The sequence below is a fragment of the Lissotriton helveticus genome, chromosome 2_2 (assembly GCF_964261635.1).
Source record: "Lissotriton helveticus chromosome 2_2, aLisHel1.1, whole genome shotgun sequence".
NCBI classification, from domain to species: Eukaryota; Metazoa; Chordata; class Amphibia; order Caudata; family Salamandridae; genus Lissotriton; species Lissotriton helveticus.
Window position 1 is genome coordinate 19,192,551 of NC_136060.1, and position 19,583 is coordinate 19,212,133.

Here is a 19,583-nt window from a genome sequence, read left to right on the forward strand (position 1 = left end):
AAACGTTTGCCTCTTTAATGATCACTGTTCAGTATGGCTGTTGGTAGCCAGGAGCAGAAAGCTCACAGCTGTTTGTGCCTTTGTTATGGGTATTGCAGGTTGGCTGGAGGCTACCCTTCTGTGATGAGCATCAATCTACACAAAGGCTGCATCTGGACAACAGCCTTGAGATGACAGGTGAAAAGAGAACTGACCCAAACCAGTTCTGTAAGTGCAGGCAGAGAATCCTCATCCCCTGTCTGCTTTAACTGAATAAAATTGGTCTGATCCACTAGTTGTTCCAGTTCCAAATTCTGCGACCAAGAAAGGGAGTTCTCTACAGTGTATTCATAGTACTGCTTTTCAGCCAAAGCTGGTATCTGCATGGCAGCCAGCTTCACAGAGGGGGGGGGGGAATATCACCTGGAGTCTTGCTGGAAGGAGCTGATCTTCTGACCTGAAGCACTTTGAAGCCAACCTGCTGCTGAGATAAACCTACCAACCCTGCAGAGGTGTGACAGATCTGAAGCACCAGACAAGCTTGACCACCAGTGGTGAGGATAGATGAATGGATGTCTGGCTGACGGTAAACTGAGGAGAACTATCTGCAGACTCGGAGAAACATGGAGGGCAGTCTCTTCGCCTAAATGGCTCCAGGCAAAAACCCATGTGAAGAAGTGTGCCAAGTAGACAGTGCTGCTTCACCACACCATAGAAGTATTTCCCACTTGACTGTGGTACTACAGCAGAGAAGCGCACCCGGGCGGACTGAGCCACTACATCAGAGAAGTTTGCCCAAATAGACTGAGCAGCTACACCAGAGAAGTGCTTCTGACCAGAATGAACCACTTCTCCAGAGAAGCATGCCTAAGCGCACTGAGCCATTACATCAGAGAATTTCGCTCAAGCACACTTCACTGCTACCCCAGAGAAGTGTGCCTGAGTGGAGTGTGTCACCAAACAAGAGCAAAGTGCCTGAGCAGGTCGTGCCACTTCATTCCGAAGACTGTACCAGAGGTGGAGTTGTACCACTTCAAATTCTGTCACAAGGCTTACCATGGCCTTGACCTGTGGGGCATACCACGGACTCACTGAAGTATCTTTGACCAAAGGACTGCATTATCACTGGATCCCCCAGCACCTGTGAGGACTCTGGGCAGAGACCTTCATTGCATCTGCCGCAGCCCTGCCAATTGTGGGTAGAACCTACAGCTGGCATTCCCCCTCACCCCCTCAGATGAGGAGTTAGAATGATGCATGCTGCAGGTCCGCACTGGCTGCTCAAGAAGGAATGAAGTAATTCACACCTGAGCCTTAATGCCTACCCTAAAACTTGAACTGAGAGGGGGAGGTTGGAAAAAACTTAGTACCAGGAAAAAAGGATACCCAGGAGAAGGGAGAAGAGGTGTGCCAGAACTTGAGGTGCAGTAGATCAAGTGTAATTAAAGTAATAGGGGCTTTAGTCTGCTTTATGTCGTATTAGGTTTTTTGCATATAGTAATGTGCTTTTTGTTAGCTCTGCATTGGACAATCATTGCACTGATGGATAATTGTTCAGTTCGGAGTTTGCACACCAATACACTACCTTTCTAAAAAGCCCATGACTGCTCACCATTACAAACACTGAGAATCAAGTGCTGAGGTTGTTGCACTTGGCAGTGTTTTATAGAGCTACAGTAGGAAGGACACAGGATATCAGAGGCAAACAACTTCAGACCCCATGATCGAAACCCTGTAGCCCATATGGCCTTTCAGTGTTGGATGTTGAAAATGCATTTTCCCAAAGTTAATTGGGAATACCTGTCTAAAACTGTGCATTCTTTCAATTCTTTTATTATTGGTAATTGAGCCATTACATTTTTCTATTCATAACTCCATGGATCTTAAGAGCATTGTTGTTGAAGAGACTGTATAGAAAGCTTCTGCATTTACAGATAACTATTAGGTATTTATTGGTGATCCTACCACTACCATTCCTTTTATCTACTAAATTATTAAGTGTTATGCAAACTTCTCTGGTTACGCTTTGTGGGGCTGATTCACAAAGGTAATCTTACACTTTTTAGTAACTTTATAATTTTTTTCAATTCACAAAGGAATTTTCTGAGTAGTATCTTTACCACTGCGGAGTCTCCGCAATCGTGGCGGAGACTCTGCTCATAAAAAGATAGGCTGGCATGAAAGATACTACACATAAAAATCTGTTGTGAAATTAAAAACATCTTAAACCTGCATAAAAGTTCTAATTTACCTTTGGAATCAGGCCCAGAATGTTAATTACACTGAATTTCTTCCTCTAAATGTATATTGGAGTCCTAAAACATACATTTCAATAATCTGGTAGCACAATACTTTCAATTGCTAATTATTATTTTCTAAATATTTAAAAGCTACTTTGATTAAAATTACGAAACTGTTGTTCTACGGGTTAGAGAGAACATTTCTATGTGGTCATAAATACTGGTGGGGAAATTTGAAGCAATTAGAATTGTCATTATTCCACACTCCATAAATATAGTAGTTATAGTCTCCGTACACTTTCTGTCCATGTTTTACAAAAAAAATGATCAAATACTCACCCATGTTATTTTGAATAATAAAACTTCAAGAATGAATTGTACAAAACTTAAAGCTATAAAATCTAATGTAATTATCACATTTTCATAAGTCCCAGTTTCCAGCAAGGCTCACACTTCATCCTTTTAGCAGATTCTTACAGAGCAAAATATGGTTTAAGTCTTTCCCCTACTGGCTATTCTACCAATTTCTGAAAATAAGCTGAGGAAAATTTCTCCAGTCCTCAAAGCAACAAAATGTACTGGCTTACAATTTACCTCTTACATTTTCTATGCAAACGCTCTCCTGAGACTGGCATTCTTTATTTACAAAACATTTGTTTATTAACATTTCTTATCCTTTTTCAGAATTGCAAAGCATATATAAGTTAATCACTTTAAGAATTTCATAGATATGGTTCTATGTTTAATTCTTTGTCATATGTCGAGTCATGTAGCCCCTATTATTTATCAAAAACCATTAATTAAAACGTCAATGGAATGAATGTTATATGTGAATTTTGGAAGGTTAAGCATTTTTTCTACTTTTTCACTTGATAAATTGAAGAAAGTGTGGTTGTATGCTTTCCCTGGCTGACTTCCAGTTTCTGTATATTAAATTAATTTATACGTGACTTTTGGGTTCAATTATGGGCAATAATGATAAATTGTTAATATCACAGATAATATTTACAGGAAGTGGGTGTATACAATGCATTTTCTTTTGCAATACCTACTGTTCGAACAAAACGGTTTTCTTTTCTTATTTCTTCTGCAGATAAATTGGAATCTAATTACAAGGATGCAAAGTTGCTCTTGTTCATTCCTTGTGGGCATGGATTCTTTTCACTGGAAAAGTCAGTAAAATATCGCCAAATGCACTTTACAACCCATCATTAGCTCCCACATTATTTTGGAAGCCTCTGGATTTGTATGTTACAAGTTGATCTGTTATGATAATTATTATCTTTTATATCAGGACCTGATAAGTCTACATTGTAGCATATATTTATTTCATTGCTGCTTCTTTATTTTATTTTATCCTTTCTTTAATTTTCTTTTAACATAGTTAATTTTTTTATTATCTATTCTATTATCTAAAACTAAGAATAGAGTCAAGAACAGTTACTTGTGGCCCGGTGTAAGTCTAGAAGTTGAAAGAGTAGTCTGGGACTGCATCTTATGTCTTAACTCAGACAAATCGCAGGTGACGTTTAGGCTCTCATTACAACCCATTTCCTGCCCATCCATGCCATGGGAGAAGGTAGGGGTGGTCAGCATGGAGCCAATTATGGAAAATTGAGAACATGTGTATGTAATTGTCCTTATTGACCATTTCTTCAAATGGCCCGAGATTAAGTTTGTCACTCAGCCAGATTCTTTAAGAGTGGTGACATTTCTTGAAAAAGTCTTTACACGCGAGGGACTTCCCAAAACCATAATAGGGATAACGGGCCCCAATTCACGTCGGACACCTTCAAGAGATACACCCAGAGAAACAAAATCTGTCACAAAACCACCTCTGTATACCACCCCGCTGGGAACGGTGCGGTGGAGAGGTTTAACAGACTCATCAAGGGCATTGTACAACTAGTTAATAGCAATAGAAAGGAATGGAAACAGGAAATACGCAAAACAGTGTGGGCATACCGCATCACACCATGCAGTACTACTGGCCACAGCCCTTTTGAGGTGATGCGAGGAAGAACTCCTTTATCCAAGGATAATGTAGGTTGGGTCAAGGCAGCCAAAAGGGTCAATTGGTCGACAGAGCAAGTTAAGGAAAAGTTGAAGGCAGCACAAGCTACCTGAAAGGAAAAGTATGATTTGAAACATGGGTGCAAACCAGTCAAGCTTGAGATTAGGGACACCGTCAAGGTTAAGAGAATTGGTCACGTAAGCAAGGGCAGTGACAGATTCACAAAGCCACCAACTGTGCGCAAAGTGTACTGCAATTCAGCCCTGCTCAGTGATGGTAAGGTGTAGCACTTCTCAGCCCTTTCACAGTGCAAAAACATCCCAGTTGACCCTGCCAGCAGCACCCAAACTCAAGCCCATGCCTTTGCCAGTCCATTTACTGGGTTGTCAGATGAAGAAATAGCTGTGAACCTCAAACCAACAATACAGCACTCCAGAACTAAACAATGCCTCTTCCATCCACAGAGGGCTGTGTTCTACAAGCACGAGTCGAACCGGTAAAAGGTTACCTCCCACACCCTCACTCAACGTTGCCTCAAACTTTGCCACCAGTTGGGCGGGAAGGAGGTTATTGCCATATGTGAAATTGTCAGACTATGTGAGTAACATATTGTAATATACCCTCCCCAGTTATTTATTTAATTTTTTTACAGAGTTTTATATAGCGCAAACTTGACCCGAATCGAGTATCAGAGCGCTTTACATAGCACCAGTTGCATTACATGAGGACACATTCATTTTTTTTAGGAAAGGGGAGATTAAGTGATTTGCCCAGAATCACAGGATGTTCAGCATCATAGCCGAGACTCGGACCCAGTTCTTTCTCTCTCTCTCTCTCTCTCTCTCTCTCTCTCTCTCTCTCTCTCTCTCTCTCTCTCTCTCCCTCTCTCTCTCTCTCTCTCCTCTTTATTTCACTCTCTTTCTCTCCTTAAGGGGGAAGATGTGTTATGATTGTCTTGTGTCCGCCTACGGACACCGTACCTCAGCGCCCCACGTCACCAGCTGTCATCACTGGAATGTTGACAGCTGGTGGCCGGCTGAGCGGGGGCGTTTCTTGCACTCCGTTTTCTTCGGAGCTTGTGTTGGTGCTATAACTAATAAAAGGAAGTGATTTCTGTCATCCTCTTGTCCGGACATTCTTTACAATGCTAATGACATTACAGCTCCGACTTCCTGTGGGAGAGCACATTAGAACTCACAAGCTCCATCTTACAATAGCTGCCACTTCTGGAAAGCATAAAAGGTCCAAGCCATCTTCAATTCGGCTTACCAGGTAGTGCCCAGATTATCACTAAAACAGACATGGTGTCAGATCACTGAGTTTAGGGATGATATAAAGAGGATTTATTGTAGAATAAAATCCCCAGCAACAGAAGCAACGGAATCCGCCTGCCTGTAATGTCACCAGCTGGTCCATATCGACTGTCACCTACATTCCATATTACATCAACAAATTCCAATTCTACAATAGTAAACTAAGGAAACCATGACAGATCAAACTAAGGACACAAAGATATGACAATGGGAAATGGCACTAGTATACAACACAATACTCTTTCCCCACAAAATAGCGAAACAAAATATTATTTTAACATATAAGAATAAAGATTCAATTTCATACAAAATATTACTTTAACATATTATAGGAATAAAGATTCATTTGTATACATAGTCATGATATTTCATGGGTTTCGTGATTCTGCACCCCAGCTGTCCCCACCTTACATCACTACGATTAGTAGAGGTAGAGGAAAGTTTCAACATCTCCTGTTGGATACTATTGCAACTCTTTATGCAATGTTCACATTCCATCCTGCCTTCGCTGTTCTCACCCATTCCACCGCTGTTCTCACCTATTCCATTCCCGACTATCCCAGATCTACACTCACCAATAACCAATCAGAATTACTCCCCTTTACTCCAGAAGCAACTACTAGAATCTTTTACTCACCTTTGTAAAAAGAAATGCCACTCAAACGCCACACCTTACCATCGCTCAACTTGACAGAGTTGTATAAAACCTTTACCACTTACAAAGGTTAGAAAAATGTCCCCTCTTTGTTTTAATAAACACCAGGCCTTTTAACCCTCACCCAATCTCCGACCCACACCTCAAAACATTTGCAAATATTTCTCTCATGATTTTTTACACTCATCCTGTGCCTTGGACACACGTTCCTTTACCGCAATGAGGGTGCAGTTTCTTCTCTTAGCACTGGGCATCTTTCCAACATTGTTTTTCATACATGGAGACCTGTCTCTCTCTCATAATCTCAAAAGGACTAAACCCTGTGGAACTACACAGTGTAACTCTACACGCCCACACAATGCACCACACTTCCTTAAACCAAGACAAATTGTCTTCCTTGAATGCTATTCTTCAGCACCCTGTTGAAGCTCTCAATGGCACCATTGCCAGCAGGGTGGTAAATGGAAGTGGTCTTGTGTACAATACTTCGGTAATGCTTTGAGTACCTCAGAACAAAATTGAGGTCCGTTATCTCTCAAAAACACCTTTGGCGAGGGAGGAGCTTTGCGCGCAACCAAGATGGTCGCGTGAGCGCAGGGCTCCCGAGACCTTCGCCACCTCCCGCATCTATCCTGAACATTATCCTGATTATGACGACGGGTTATTGAAGACGCAACCCAGCTGATGTAATAGCTACTTTCAGAAATCGATTTGGACCCCGGGAACCGTAACTACGGCACTTCGAACTTTTGTGGCCTGCTCCATGACGCTGCCTGGGGCTCGAGTCATTGTGGTGCCCAGGTAGTAATTGAACAACAACGGCCTACAGGGCCCAGCTCACAGCCCCGGAGTTAACTTTCGGTTTTGTTTTTTGGGGTCCTCGGCCTTCTCCTGCCTCGAGACCGCTTGACACCCCGGGATGCAATCTGACCCCGAAACTCCACTGTTTGCCTGCCGTCGAGTGTCTCTGGTCGTGTGACATCGGGCTGGAACTTGTTTCTGGTGCTCCTCGTGGGTGAATCGAGAGGAGTCATTTTTACCAGGTCTCGAGGGCCCCTCAGGGGCGCAACACCCAATATGGCGGGCAAACCCGAAAGCGAGAAACGGAAGACCAAGACCGTTCACCGGGGGGGCGCTATTCAATCGAATATCATGGATCGTTACACTCATCCCAAGGGATCCCCCGGTGTTGCGAGTAGGTCTCAGGGAGATGCGGGAGACGACTCAACGGCGGTGGACGACTTGACCCTGCATGATGTCATGGGCGCCATTGCTGGTACGAAGACCTCTATCGGCCAACAATATGAGGCTCTGGCCTTAAAGCTTGATACTGTGGCAATTGATGTCAACTTGATCAGGGCGGATTTATCAAGGACTAACGAAAAAGTTAAATCCTTAGATTTGAAAACCTCCAGCCTTACGACTGATGTGTCCGATTTACAGACGGAGGTTCGCAAACTGCGATCCTCTAATGATCTCTTTTCTCGCCGGCTGGAGGATTTTGAAGGTCGGGTTAGACGCAACAATATACGTATTATTGGGATCCCTGAAAAACCGGAAAACCCAGCCGTGGATCTCCTTGTCGAGGACCTCATCCTAAACCATCTTGCCCCCAAAGGCCTGAGCAACTTCTTTGCGGTGGAACGTGCACACAGAGTGCCGGGCGGGAAGCCAAAGCTGGGCGCCCCTCCGCGTCCCATTATCGCCAGAATTTTTAACTTTAAAGATAGAGACGCTATCCTGCAGGCGTCGCGGGTGGATGGCCCTACGAAGTTCGAAAATTCTACGGTGAGCTTCTACCCAGATTTCACCCAGTTCGTTCAGAAACAAAGGCTGGGGTTTCAAGGGGTGAAGCGACGATTGAGGGACATGGGGATGAAGTATGCGATGCTCTTTCCTTCTCGGCTGCGTGTAGAACGCGAAGATCGGACATTCTTCCTTGACCGCCCTGAGAATGTGAGTGACTGGCTCGATATGTTGCCCATGCAGCGGGATCACTCTGAACATTCCGAAGGAGCTGTGGGCGGCCCGGTGGAACAGGAGTGAGCAGCGGTTTCGGATTTCTGGACATTGTACACAACTGGCAGCTGTGGTTCGATGACTTTTATAATTGCACTGTTGTAGTGGTATACCCAGAGGTGGCGGGGGGTGAGACTCTTCCTCCTCTGGGTTTCTTTTTGTAGACTAGTTTAATGTTAGGGCAATGGGCACACTGCAAGTTGGGGTGGCTTTTGAGTCTAACGCAGGGGTGCAGGGTGGGGGGGTATGTTTTGGGTAATTGTTGGGGGTGGGGGGGTAGTATGTGTTTCATTTTGTTTCAAGGCAACGCATTGTTTAACTTCTAGACCTGGGTGTTGTGCTCGCTATGGGGCGGTTCCTGCACTTATTTTCTGGGATGGGGGGTAGGGAGCTGAAGTTATTGAGCTGGAACGTTAACGGGTTGGGGGACAGGATAAAACGTGGTGTTGTGCTGCAGCTACTGAGGCGCCTCTCCCCTGATGTAGTGTTAATGCAAGAGACGCATCTGATCGGAAATACATGCCACGCCATGAATAGGCGAGGCTACCGTCTCCTGGCACATTCTGGATTTACTACTGGTTCTAGGGGGGTGGGTATCCTGATTAGGAGTTCCCTCCCCCTGGAGGTCGACAATATAATCCTTGATGACAGGGGGCGATACGCTGCTCTCACTGGTAGATGGGAGGGGAAGACTGTCTCTTTGCTTTCCGTTTATGTTCCCCCTGGCCTACAGACCACGAACTTCACTGACTTGGGGAGAGTGGTTCTGGGGCTTTCGGAAGGCATTCTGGTGATGGGTGGTGATTTCAATTCTGTCGTTTCCGGTAGGGAGGACCGTCACCCCCCCAGAGAACTCATGAGATCGCAGTCTTGGTTGGGTGGTTTCTTGGAAACGCTGGGACTGGTAGATTGTTGGAGGCTACTGCATCCGGGACAGTCGCAATACACCTTCCACTCTGGTGCTCACAGTAGTCTCTCTAGACTTGATTATGTCCTGATGCCGGCAGCGCAGGCCTCTTCAATCAGGGAGGTCAGACACCTGGCAAGGGGTATCTCAGATCACTTCCCATTATGGCTTATGATGGATACGAAGATGGGAGCCGAGGGTCGTGTGGCCCCGATTAATCCTTGGTATCTTCGTGACCCCAAAGCCCGGGCGGAGTTGATCAGATCTCTGAATCATTATTTTGCCGAGAATGTGGGGTCTGTGTCCTCTTCTGTTTTACTGTGGGAAGCTTTTAAGACGGCTATCCGTGGCCAGGCGCTGTCATTGATCGCTGGCGCCAAGAAAAACAGACACGAGGCGGTGGTCCGCCTTGAGACCGAAATAGCTGAGTTGGAGGGAGATTTGGAAGTGGGTATCACTCACGACAAGATTCATCTCCTCAGTCTCAAATAACTAGACTATAGGGCGTTGGCAACAGATGCTGCGCAAGTCATGAGTAGAGTGCAGCAGGGACGTTTATATGATGTGGGAGATAAGGCGGGGAAATTGATTGCTTGGTTGGATAGAAAGGAGAGGGCAAGTCGTGTGGTCCCTGTGGTTGAGAGAGTGGATGAAGTGAGAGTGACTGATCCTGCCGAGATTGTGGAGTGTTTTGCGGAATATTTCCAAAACGTGTATTCCCCAGTATCCGACAGACCGGAGGAAGACTCACATCTACTGTTACGTGACATTGCATTGCCTCGCCTGTCGGATTTAGACAGGGAACTCATGGATACAGCACTTTCCGTTGATGAGGTGGCAACTGCTATTCGCTCCGTACGCTCGGGTAAAGCTATGGGCCCTAATGGTCTCCCCATCGAGCTCTACAAGCTGTGTCCTGATAAAATGGCGCCGTATCTGCGTTCTATGTTCCTGGAGTCGTGAGACGTTGGCTCCCTCCCTTGTGATCAGCGACTTGCGACCATTGTGGTGATTCACAAGGAGGGGAAGCCGCGGGATCGCTGCGCATCTTATAGGCCTATTTCGCTTCTGAAGGTGGAGCCCAAGATCCTCGCGAAATTGCTGGCAAACCGTTTGATAAAGGTGATTGGCGACTTGATCCATCCGGATCAATCAGGTTTTATTCCACATCGCAATACAGCACTGAACTTGCGGCGTCTGCATGGCGTTCTTGCGAGAGCAGCGTCCCTGCGTGAACCGGCCATCTTGGCTTCCTTGGACGCTACGATGGCCTTTGATACGTTGAACTGGCCATATCTCTGGGCTGCTCTTGCAAAGTTCGCTTTTGGTCCTGGTTTTATCGGCTGGGTGAAACTTTTGTACGAGGAACCGTTGGCTCATATTGTGGTGAATGGTCAGATTTCTAAGCCTTTTCTTCCTGGAAGGGGCACGGGACAGGGATGTCCGCTGTCCCCGCTTCTTTTTTCCCTCACCTTGGAACCCTTGGCTGCTTAACTGGGGTGGGAGCCATCGATGAGGGGTATTCAGTGGACCCCGGATTTTGAGGACCGAGTGTCACTCTATCCGGATGACATCTTGTTGTATCTTACGTCGCCTCGAAAGTCGCTAATTGTATTGTTTGATGTGTTGAACTCGTTCGGGAGAAACTCCGGTCTTGTGATCAACTGGTCTAAGTCCTGTATCTATGTACTCTCTGGTGACTCTCCTTCTTTGCCGCGCGGGTGTCCCATACAAGTGGTGCAGATGGGATTTAAGTATCTGGGGGTCTTTATCTCCTTGGACCCCGTGATCCGTTATGACCGTAATCTGCTTCCCCCGCTCCAATGATTAAAATCCGATATTGTGGCCTGGCGCAGACTGCCATTGTCCCCCCTCGGGCGTGCAGCTCTTTTTAAAATGATGTCTTTGCCGCGGTTTTTATATGCGCTGCAGTACACACTTGATGTCATTCCGGCGAGTTATTTTCGGGAGGTGGAGAGTTTGCAAAGACAATTGATATGGGGCGGACGGTCTCGTATCGCCCTCGCCAAGCTGACGCTTCCCTGGTATAATGGTGGTATTGCACTTCCGGATATAAGACGATACTATTGGGCTTCTCAATTGTGCGCGATTAACCATGGAATGTACGGTCTGGTGTCAAATCCTGCGTTTGAAATGGATAAATGGCTGCTGCCGGGTGGTGATTATAACAGGGCGCTTTACACCAAATCAGCTGAGAGGAAACTTTCGGGACCCACTAAGATAGCGGTGCGGGTGAGGCAATGTGCTAATGCGGCAATGGGATGGAGGGATCGACTGACTCGAGCGACTCCGCTCTATGCATCTGAAAGACTGGGCAGCCTTTGGAAGACAAAAGGTTTCGAGAAGTGGGACATGATTGGTATCTGTAGGGTGAGTGATATCTGCGCCAAAGACAAGGTTAAGACCTTTGAGGAGTTAAAAGTAGAGTATGAGTTGAGTGATAAGGAATTCTACACTTATGTGCAGATTAGACACGCGCTGAGTTCGGTCTTTCCTGCAGGTATCGCTAGCCCGGAATCCTCCCCACTTGAAGACCGAGTGCTTGATGGTTACGTTCCCGACAGCACTATTTCCTTGATATACAAGAAATTGATTAATGATCGTGTGGATTTGTTGGTCCAACTTAGAGAGGTTTGGACAAGGGATGGTCTGGAGTTGGATGACGAGGACTGGCAGTCGGCAATATCCTCACCGAAGGAGGTCGCGATTCCGGCTCGTCTCCGACTCGTACAACTTAAGATCCTGCACCGGATCTATGTGACCGGTCCTCGCCTGATTCGTATGGGATATTCTGTGGATGGGTTGTGTAGGCGTGGATGCGGTTTAGCCAGTACTTTTCTCCACATAATATTGGAGTGTCCGAAAGTGGTGCGGTTCTGGAGTCGAGTGCATGATGTGATGGCAGAGGTCACGGGCATCGCGCTGTTGCCTGAAGCAAGGCGTTGCTTACTGAATGTTTGGGAGCCGACTGATTATGATGTGGCGCAGACTCAGTGGGGGACCCTCGGGAATATGGTTGCCAAGAGAGATATCGCGCAGTTGTGGGGCTCTCAGAGACCGCCCACGGTCCTGGCATGGAAGGAGAATATGGACTGGTGTATGTTTCGAGAAAAGACGGTGTATGTGGCGCGTGGCAGACCTAAAAAGTGGGGTAAAATCTGGGGCCAATGGAACTCCTATCGGGGTGATATATGTACTCCTCCCCTTGCTGATGTTCCGGATGTTCCATCTTCCCCCTGACCTGACATTCCTGACGATGTTTTAGCTTTAAAATGTTATGATTTTGAGCTGCCCCCCTGCTCCCCCTCCCTTCCGCATTGATGATCTATATCGAAATGTAATTCACTTCCTCCCTCGCTGAGCGCTTCTCCATCTGTACTGATTTTATTGCCTTGTTTGTTTCTTTATGTTTATTTGAAAATAAAAAGAAATATAAAAAAAAAACACCTTGGGCAATCCCTCTCTCAGAAATACCTTGTACAAAAAACACACAACATATTGGGTATCCACCTTAGAAACCACCTTAATGTCAGGCCACTTTGCAAATATGACAATGACATGCTTAGACGAATTGGTGCATGTTAGAAACGGGATCTCTGGCTGGCCAAGGCTTGCGCCAAAGTCAGTCAGGGATCGCCATTTCTAAGTCAGGGCAAGGGAGTTACACACCAAGACAACCCCTGCTCACCCTCTAGGTAACGTGACGCGAGCAGCAAGGCTAATCTCGGAGGCGATGTGTAAAGCGTTTGCGCGCGCAAGCCAGCGACAACACCCTAGGCCCACCACAAAGGAAACTCCACACAAGGTTATATCAAAAATAGCCTTTGTATTATAATAATAAAAACACATTAGATAACACACACACTTTACAATGTGCCAACAGGCACGGGCAAGATTTACAAGGGATTATGTACAGGACAGGGCCACCTGGACCACTGTCAGGGGTATGCACTTTTTAGAAATAGCACTTGTAGGTATAACACTTAGCACATAAACATATAATGACTGTAACACAGAAAATAGTTAATGTAGCATACAACCAGTAACTACTGGTAAAGGGTAAATACCTCCTACGCCACCCTAAACACTGTAGGGAAATCACGCAGGGAACTAGCAGCCTGATTCATGTACATGCCGTTTTGCGTGTCCCTAATAGCGAATCATAGCGATTCGCTATTGAGGACACGCAAAACGGAATTCATGTAGGAATTGCTACTTAAATAGCGATTCCTACATGTTCTTTATTTGCGAGTAGCAATTTGCTACTCGCAAATACTCCCCATTCATTCCTATGGGCCAAGAGGCCCATAGGAATGAATGGGGATTTGCGAGTAGCAATTTGCTACTCGCAACTAAGATAGCGATTTTAAGGGTGCCAGGGGTGTCCAAAGGACGCCCTGTAGCACCCCTAAAATGCACTTTTGGACAGGTGTTGCGCACACACATGTCCAAAGGACATGTGTGTGTGCTACATGCAACTTTGAAAAATGCTTTTAAAAGCATTTTTCTGAGTTTTTGCTATTTACCGACAGGTCTGACCTGTCGGTAAATAGCGGCCCCAAAAGTTCAAAATCGCTATTTCTTGATGTTTCATGAATAGCATTTGAGGAATCTCTATTAGAGATTCCTTAAATGCTATTCCTCGCATATTTGCGACTTCTTAAATAGCGATTTTTGCATTTGGTATCATGAATACCAAATGCAAAAATCGCACTCGCAAAGGGCCAGATTCTCAGAATCTGGCCCTTTGCGAGTGCAATTTACCTACATGAATCAGGCTATAGGACCTTATCATCAGGACCTATGGAAGGAAAACCATCACCTAAGCAAGTCACATTTAGCAAAGGGAAGGAAACCTAAAATAATCACCTAAGCAAGTCACATTTAGCAAAGGCAATAAAACATCAACATTCCTCTAAGCAGGTCACTTTTAGCAAAGGGAAATAAAAGCATAAACAATTACCTAAGCAGGTCACTTTTAGGAAAGGTAATAACATAACAATCCTCTAAGCAGGTCACTTTTAGCAAAGGGGATAAAACAAACAATTACCTAAGCAGGTCACTTTTAGCAAAGGTAACAACAAACATTCCTCTAAGCAGGTCACTTTTAGCAAAGGGGAATAAAAACATAAAGAATCACCTAAGCAGGTCACTTTTAGCAAAGGTAATAACAAACAATTGCACATGAAACATTAAAACACATTCAGAGGTGCAGGTAGAACATTTGCGCAGGAATCACATAAGCAGTAAATCATAAATTGCGAAGTGTGCACGTAGCACCACACTAGAACTGTCCCCCAGGCCAACTGGCCTCGCAAGCGGCTGAAATGCCCTGAGTCTCAATGTCAGGGAAGGCTGCGCAGGCAGCCAGAACACAAAGCCTAAACGTAGCAACTGTCCACTAAGTGCTGGACAGTTGTAAATCAATGGTGAACCAACGTTGGCGCCTCGTGGGCTCAAGAACAATGGTGGGGCGAAGAGCCTCTCTGGCTCTAAATAAATCAACTGGCACCCAAGAGCCTCTCTCAGGCTCTTCAACACGAAGCTGGGCTGTGAGCCTCGCAGGGGCTTGAAAACGGGAATGCCCTGAGCCTCTTGGGACTCGCAAAAACAAATACGCTGGCACTAAAGAGCTTCAGCGCTCTTAAACGATGAACTGCCCCCTCGAGCCTTCTGTGGGCTCACAGAACGCTGGAGTCCCTCACGGGGGACTCGGGATCAAGATAATGGCCCCCAAGAGCCTCTAGGGCTCACGAGCAAAGGACTGCCCCCCTCGAGCCTTGCAGGCTCGTGAATTCACTGTGGGCGCGAGCCTCGGGGCTCGAAATATACAAATTGCCCCCAGGAGCCTCGGGGCTCCTAATCACCAAATGTGGGGCTGCTGGAGTCCTTCGTGGACTCAGGAGGGACGTCGGAGCGGCCCGCTGCCAACCGGGGCCGCTCTGTCAACCCCGGGATGCCTGGAGCCTCTCTGGCTCAAAGAAGCAATGGGGGGCGCCCAGGAGCACCAACGAGGCCCACCCACACTCACCGGCTGCTGTGGCTGCGGCTTTTCTCTTTTCCCGGGGCTCCGGGCAGCTTCTCCTCGGCCGGGGCTTCCGGGGGATTGCCTGGGAAGACCTGCGGGGGGAGCCAATCACGGAGCTCCTGCCCGATGACGCGAGGGAATCTCCGCCGGCTGGGCCAATCCCAGCGCGGCCCTCTCGTGACGTCAGCGGCTGCCTCCTCTCGGTCCCGGGCTGCGGCGGTGATACTCGGGGCAATGCCGGGTGGGCACCGGCTCCCTAAAATAATTAAATAAAACGGGCAAATGCGGCGTGGCAGCCGCCTGGCAAAGGATAACAGCGCCCTGAGCACTTTGGCAATAATAAACGAGGAGGGCACTCGTACATCCAATACGAGCGCAGCAGATGCCGGGTGGGCACCGGCTGGGCAACGAAAGCGCTTCCAGGCGCAATAAGTAAAATAAAGCGCTCTCTAGCGCTAGGGGCAATCCACAGCGCTCCCAAGCGCTTCAGGGCAGGGAAAAGCGCTCACAGCGCCAATGGGCAGAAATAAAGCGCTCCACAGCGCTAGAAGGCAATTTAAGCGCTCCCAAGCGCTAGGGGCATGAAAGCAAAGCTCCAGCAGGGACTGGAGGCAGGCAGGGGGGCAAGGCAGGGCCAGAGCCAGCACACTGGGTCTCCAGGCAGGGAGACAGTCCAAGTGGCGGTCCTCCTGGCCCCAGCAGCAGCAACAGCCCCCTCTGGCAAGGATCCAAAAGTAGAACAAATTGTAAGGGGACACAGCCCCTTCTTATACTGTGAAATCCTTTGTTTCAGGGTGCAGGGTGGGGGTAACCAGTTGCAGCTGGCTTGGGAGTACCATTGATGGCCCAACCACCCCTTTCATTCACTGGGGAGACTTGGGTCGTTAGACAAACCACAGGGGGGCGGAGCCAGCATTGTGTGGGGAAAAAACCCAGCCCATCCAGGACCCAGGTGCACTCCTCCCACACATCACTCATGCTGATCTCACACTCACCACCGGGCAGACCCATCCAGACTTCCTGGAGCCTGGCATGCCAGCCAGCTCCAGCCAATCACGCTCCAGTATCCTCACTGCACACATACATCAATGTCCAGAAGTAGCACTTCCCTTCTAGACACATACAAGCCGCACATACCATTGCGCAGCATTCATTCTCACGAGTTCATACATACCAAACTCGAGCCTGCACTCCCCACACATCAGGAACTAACATGGACACACACATTCTCCATGCATTCCTATGGGAGGGCAGGCCAGCCATACTACACGCACGCACTTTACTCTGGGACACAGGGAAAAAGTACGCCAAGACCCAAAAATCACTAACACTGGGTCACAAATAAAAGCAAAAAGATTAGGGGTGAACCTGCCCTAAGGCCCAAGTCCAACACAACCCCCTTCCAGCCAAAACGCAGGGCAGACCAATCACCACCGTGATGGGCTTCCCTGCTTGGGGCGATAAAACAAGGACGCGGGCCCACAACTGCAGGGACACCCTCCTGTTTTACGCCACGGTGAACCCCTAGGGTTCCTTCTAAAACTACTGTAGGGACTCACTGGGGTACCCCACTGGTACTCTCCAGCTGCCCTCGGCCAGGACCAGGCCCTAGGCCACCCAGGTACCACTGGATCCTGCCTACTCACAAAGTGGGGGTTAGTAACCCCTGGCACATAATAGCCATTCTCCACCCTTCCTGTCTGCAAGACAGGGCTAGACTGCCACTGGTTCTCCAACCTAGGGTCTACAACCTCAGGCGGACCAGGAGTCTCAGGGAAGGCTCTCCTCCCCCTACCTCTTCTTCTAGGGTTCCTCCTCCTCCTGCGAGGGGTTCCCTCTAAACACAATTCTCCCAACCTAGGGTTTAACCCCTCAGGTTGCACCGGGGTCAGAGGTGGGCTCTCCCACCCTCTGCACCCCCTTCCAGAGTCCTGTTCCCTCCCAACCGGGGCGGTACTTCTGGAAAAAGAACTGGTCAGGACACTGATTACAGTAGTCCCACCCTTCAGGTCAGGCTGATCCTGAACCTGGCCTTCCAACCTCTGGTCTAAAACCTTTGGTGGAACCAATGCCTGGCACTCCAGGACTTCTGGGGACTCACATACTATTCCCCAATCACTCCTTTCGCTGGACTCCTGTACCCTCCCCACTGGAGCGGTACTGCCAGACTCTAGAACCATAGAAGCTCCGCTTACAGATGCTCCAGGTCCTCTACACACTAGGAGATCTCCCTCAAGTGAACTAACAGGCAAGCTTAGGTTCCCATCCTGGTGTTCCCTAAAGAAACCATCCAGGCTCTGTGACAGGGCTTCGGGCCTCTGGGGACTCTCGGTCACACACTCACTCCCGCTCCACTGAGACAGGCAGTCAACCCCTACACCCTCCTCACTAACCTGGGACCTAGCTGGGCTACTCTCACCCTCCTCCACCACACTGGGCTGGAGGACACCTGACCCACTACTGTTGGAATCACTCACTAGTGACTCTAAAGAACCTCTCGCACTTTCCCATCGGTCGGCTTCCTCTGCCAGCTCATATGGTTCAGACAATCCACACCCTAACAGGTGTTGGCGCAATTCTGGATAAACAACACTGAGCAACTGCTCTTTGGCAATCACATCAAACAAGATGTCCCAATCACATTTTGTGGGACCCCGTAACCAATCACACTGTGCTACACAACAGTCATCCTGAAAATCTTCCCAAGACTGGTGAGGTGGTTTCCTAAGGTTCCGGAACTTCAACCTACACTCCTCTTCTCGGGAAACAGGTACCATACTCGGGGAACTGGGAGTGGGACTGTCTACACTAACATTTAAATAGCTGCCACCACTGGACTCATCCCTCCCTGGGGAATCCAGAAAATCAAAATTGCACTCAGGGGATAACCTATCCTCTAGGGTTACCTTCTCCCTGAACAAGGCCCTTTCAGCCTCTAGCTTGGCGTGCTCCAACCTGAGCTGTTCCATCGCTAGCTGATGCTCCCGCTCTTCCCTCCTATCTAACCACTCCTCTGGGGACAGGACAAGGGATGGGTCGCTGGTACTGACACTGGGCTCAGAAAGGGACTCCCTACCTATGGGGTCCTGACTATCTGCTGATATCCATCCACTGTCATCATCATACAACTCACATTCTTCAGGGCTCTCCACAGACTCACCACCCTCATGGCGTGCGGCCCGGGCCCTATCTCTCTCACTGCGCTCAAGATCCCACTGACCCTTTTGCCATAGGATCAGGCTGCTCCTAAGTTCTGACTGAGAATCTGACTCATCCACCCCTATGTCTCTCTCTTCACAGAATCTGACCAACTCCAACATACTGTATCTAAACAGATCACAGAAATCAAAAGTAGGCTCCATTTTGGCAGACGTTCTCAAGAAGAGTTTGACACAGGGAACCTGGGGGTCTGAGCTTACACAGGAGTACACAATTCCAAAACTTCAACAATCTCCTTATCAAAGAGAACTCATACTCATGCGTCCAGGAAAACACACCATTCATCCACACACACCCTCCCCTCGGATCGGTAAGGCAGTTTCTACCACCCCTGACTTCTCAACCTGACCAAAAGCGACACAGGTACCAAACTCTGGAAGCAGGGCGGGGGACAAATGTACTGAACACAATTATAAAATGACACTCTTCAGGAGAGAAACAATGGAATTTCACCAAAAACAATAATCCCCAAAATGTGGTTATCTAAAATTGCAGAGTTTTGTAGTGTGGCCTGTCGCCACTGTGGTACAGCGCAAACGCAAGTCCAATCCCACCGCTGCCACCAATGTTAGAAACTAGATCTCTGGCTGGCCAAGGCTTGCGCCAAAGTCAGTCAGGGATCGCCATTTCTAAGTCAGGGCAAGGGAGTTACACACCAAGACAACCCCTGCTCACCCTCTAGGTAACGTGACGCGAGCAGCAAGGCTAATCTCGGAGGCGATGTGTAAAGCGTTTGCGCGCGCACCCCATCGACAACACCCTAGGCCCACCACAAAGGAAACTCCACACAAGGTTATATCAAAAATAGCCTTTGTATTATAATAATAAAAACACATTAGATAACACACACACTTTACAATGTGCCAACAGGCACGGGCAAGATTTACAAGGGATTATGTACAGTACAGGGCCACCTGGACCACTGTCAGGGGTATGCACTTTTTAGAAATAGCACTTGTAGGTATAACACTTAGCACATAAACATATAATGACTGTAACACAGAAAATAGTTAATGTAGCATACAACCAGTAACTACTGGTAAAGGGTAAATACCTCCTACGCCACCCTAAACACTGTAGGGAAATCACGCAGGGAACTAGGACCTTATCATCAGGACCTATGGAAGGAAAACCATCACCTAAGCAAGTCACATTTAGCAAAGGGAAGGAAACCTAAAATAATCACCT

General features: G+C 47.6%; 1 protein-coding gene across 1 annotated transcript in view; it reads left to right on the forward strand.

Moving 5' to 3' along the window:
* Positions 1-3,337: 3,337 nt before the first annotated feature.
* Positions 3,338-19,583, forward strand: part of LOC144821712 (uncharacterized) — an 83,432-nt gene continuing 67,186 nt past the window's right edge. Inside the window, exon 1 of the mRNA XM_078678928.1 lies at positions 3,338-3,391. Coding sequence (XP_078535054.1) covers positions 3,370-3,391 — 22 coding nt within the window. The 5' untranslated portion in view covers positions 3,338-3,369. The remainder of the gene's footprint in view (positions 3,392-19,583) is intronic.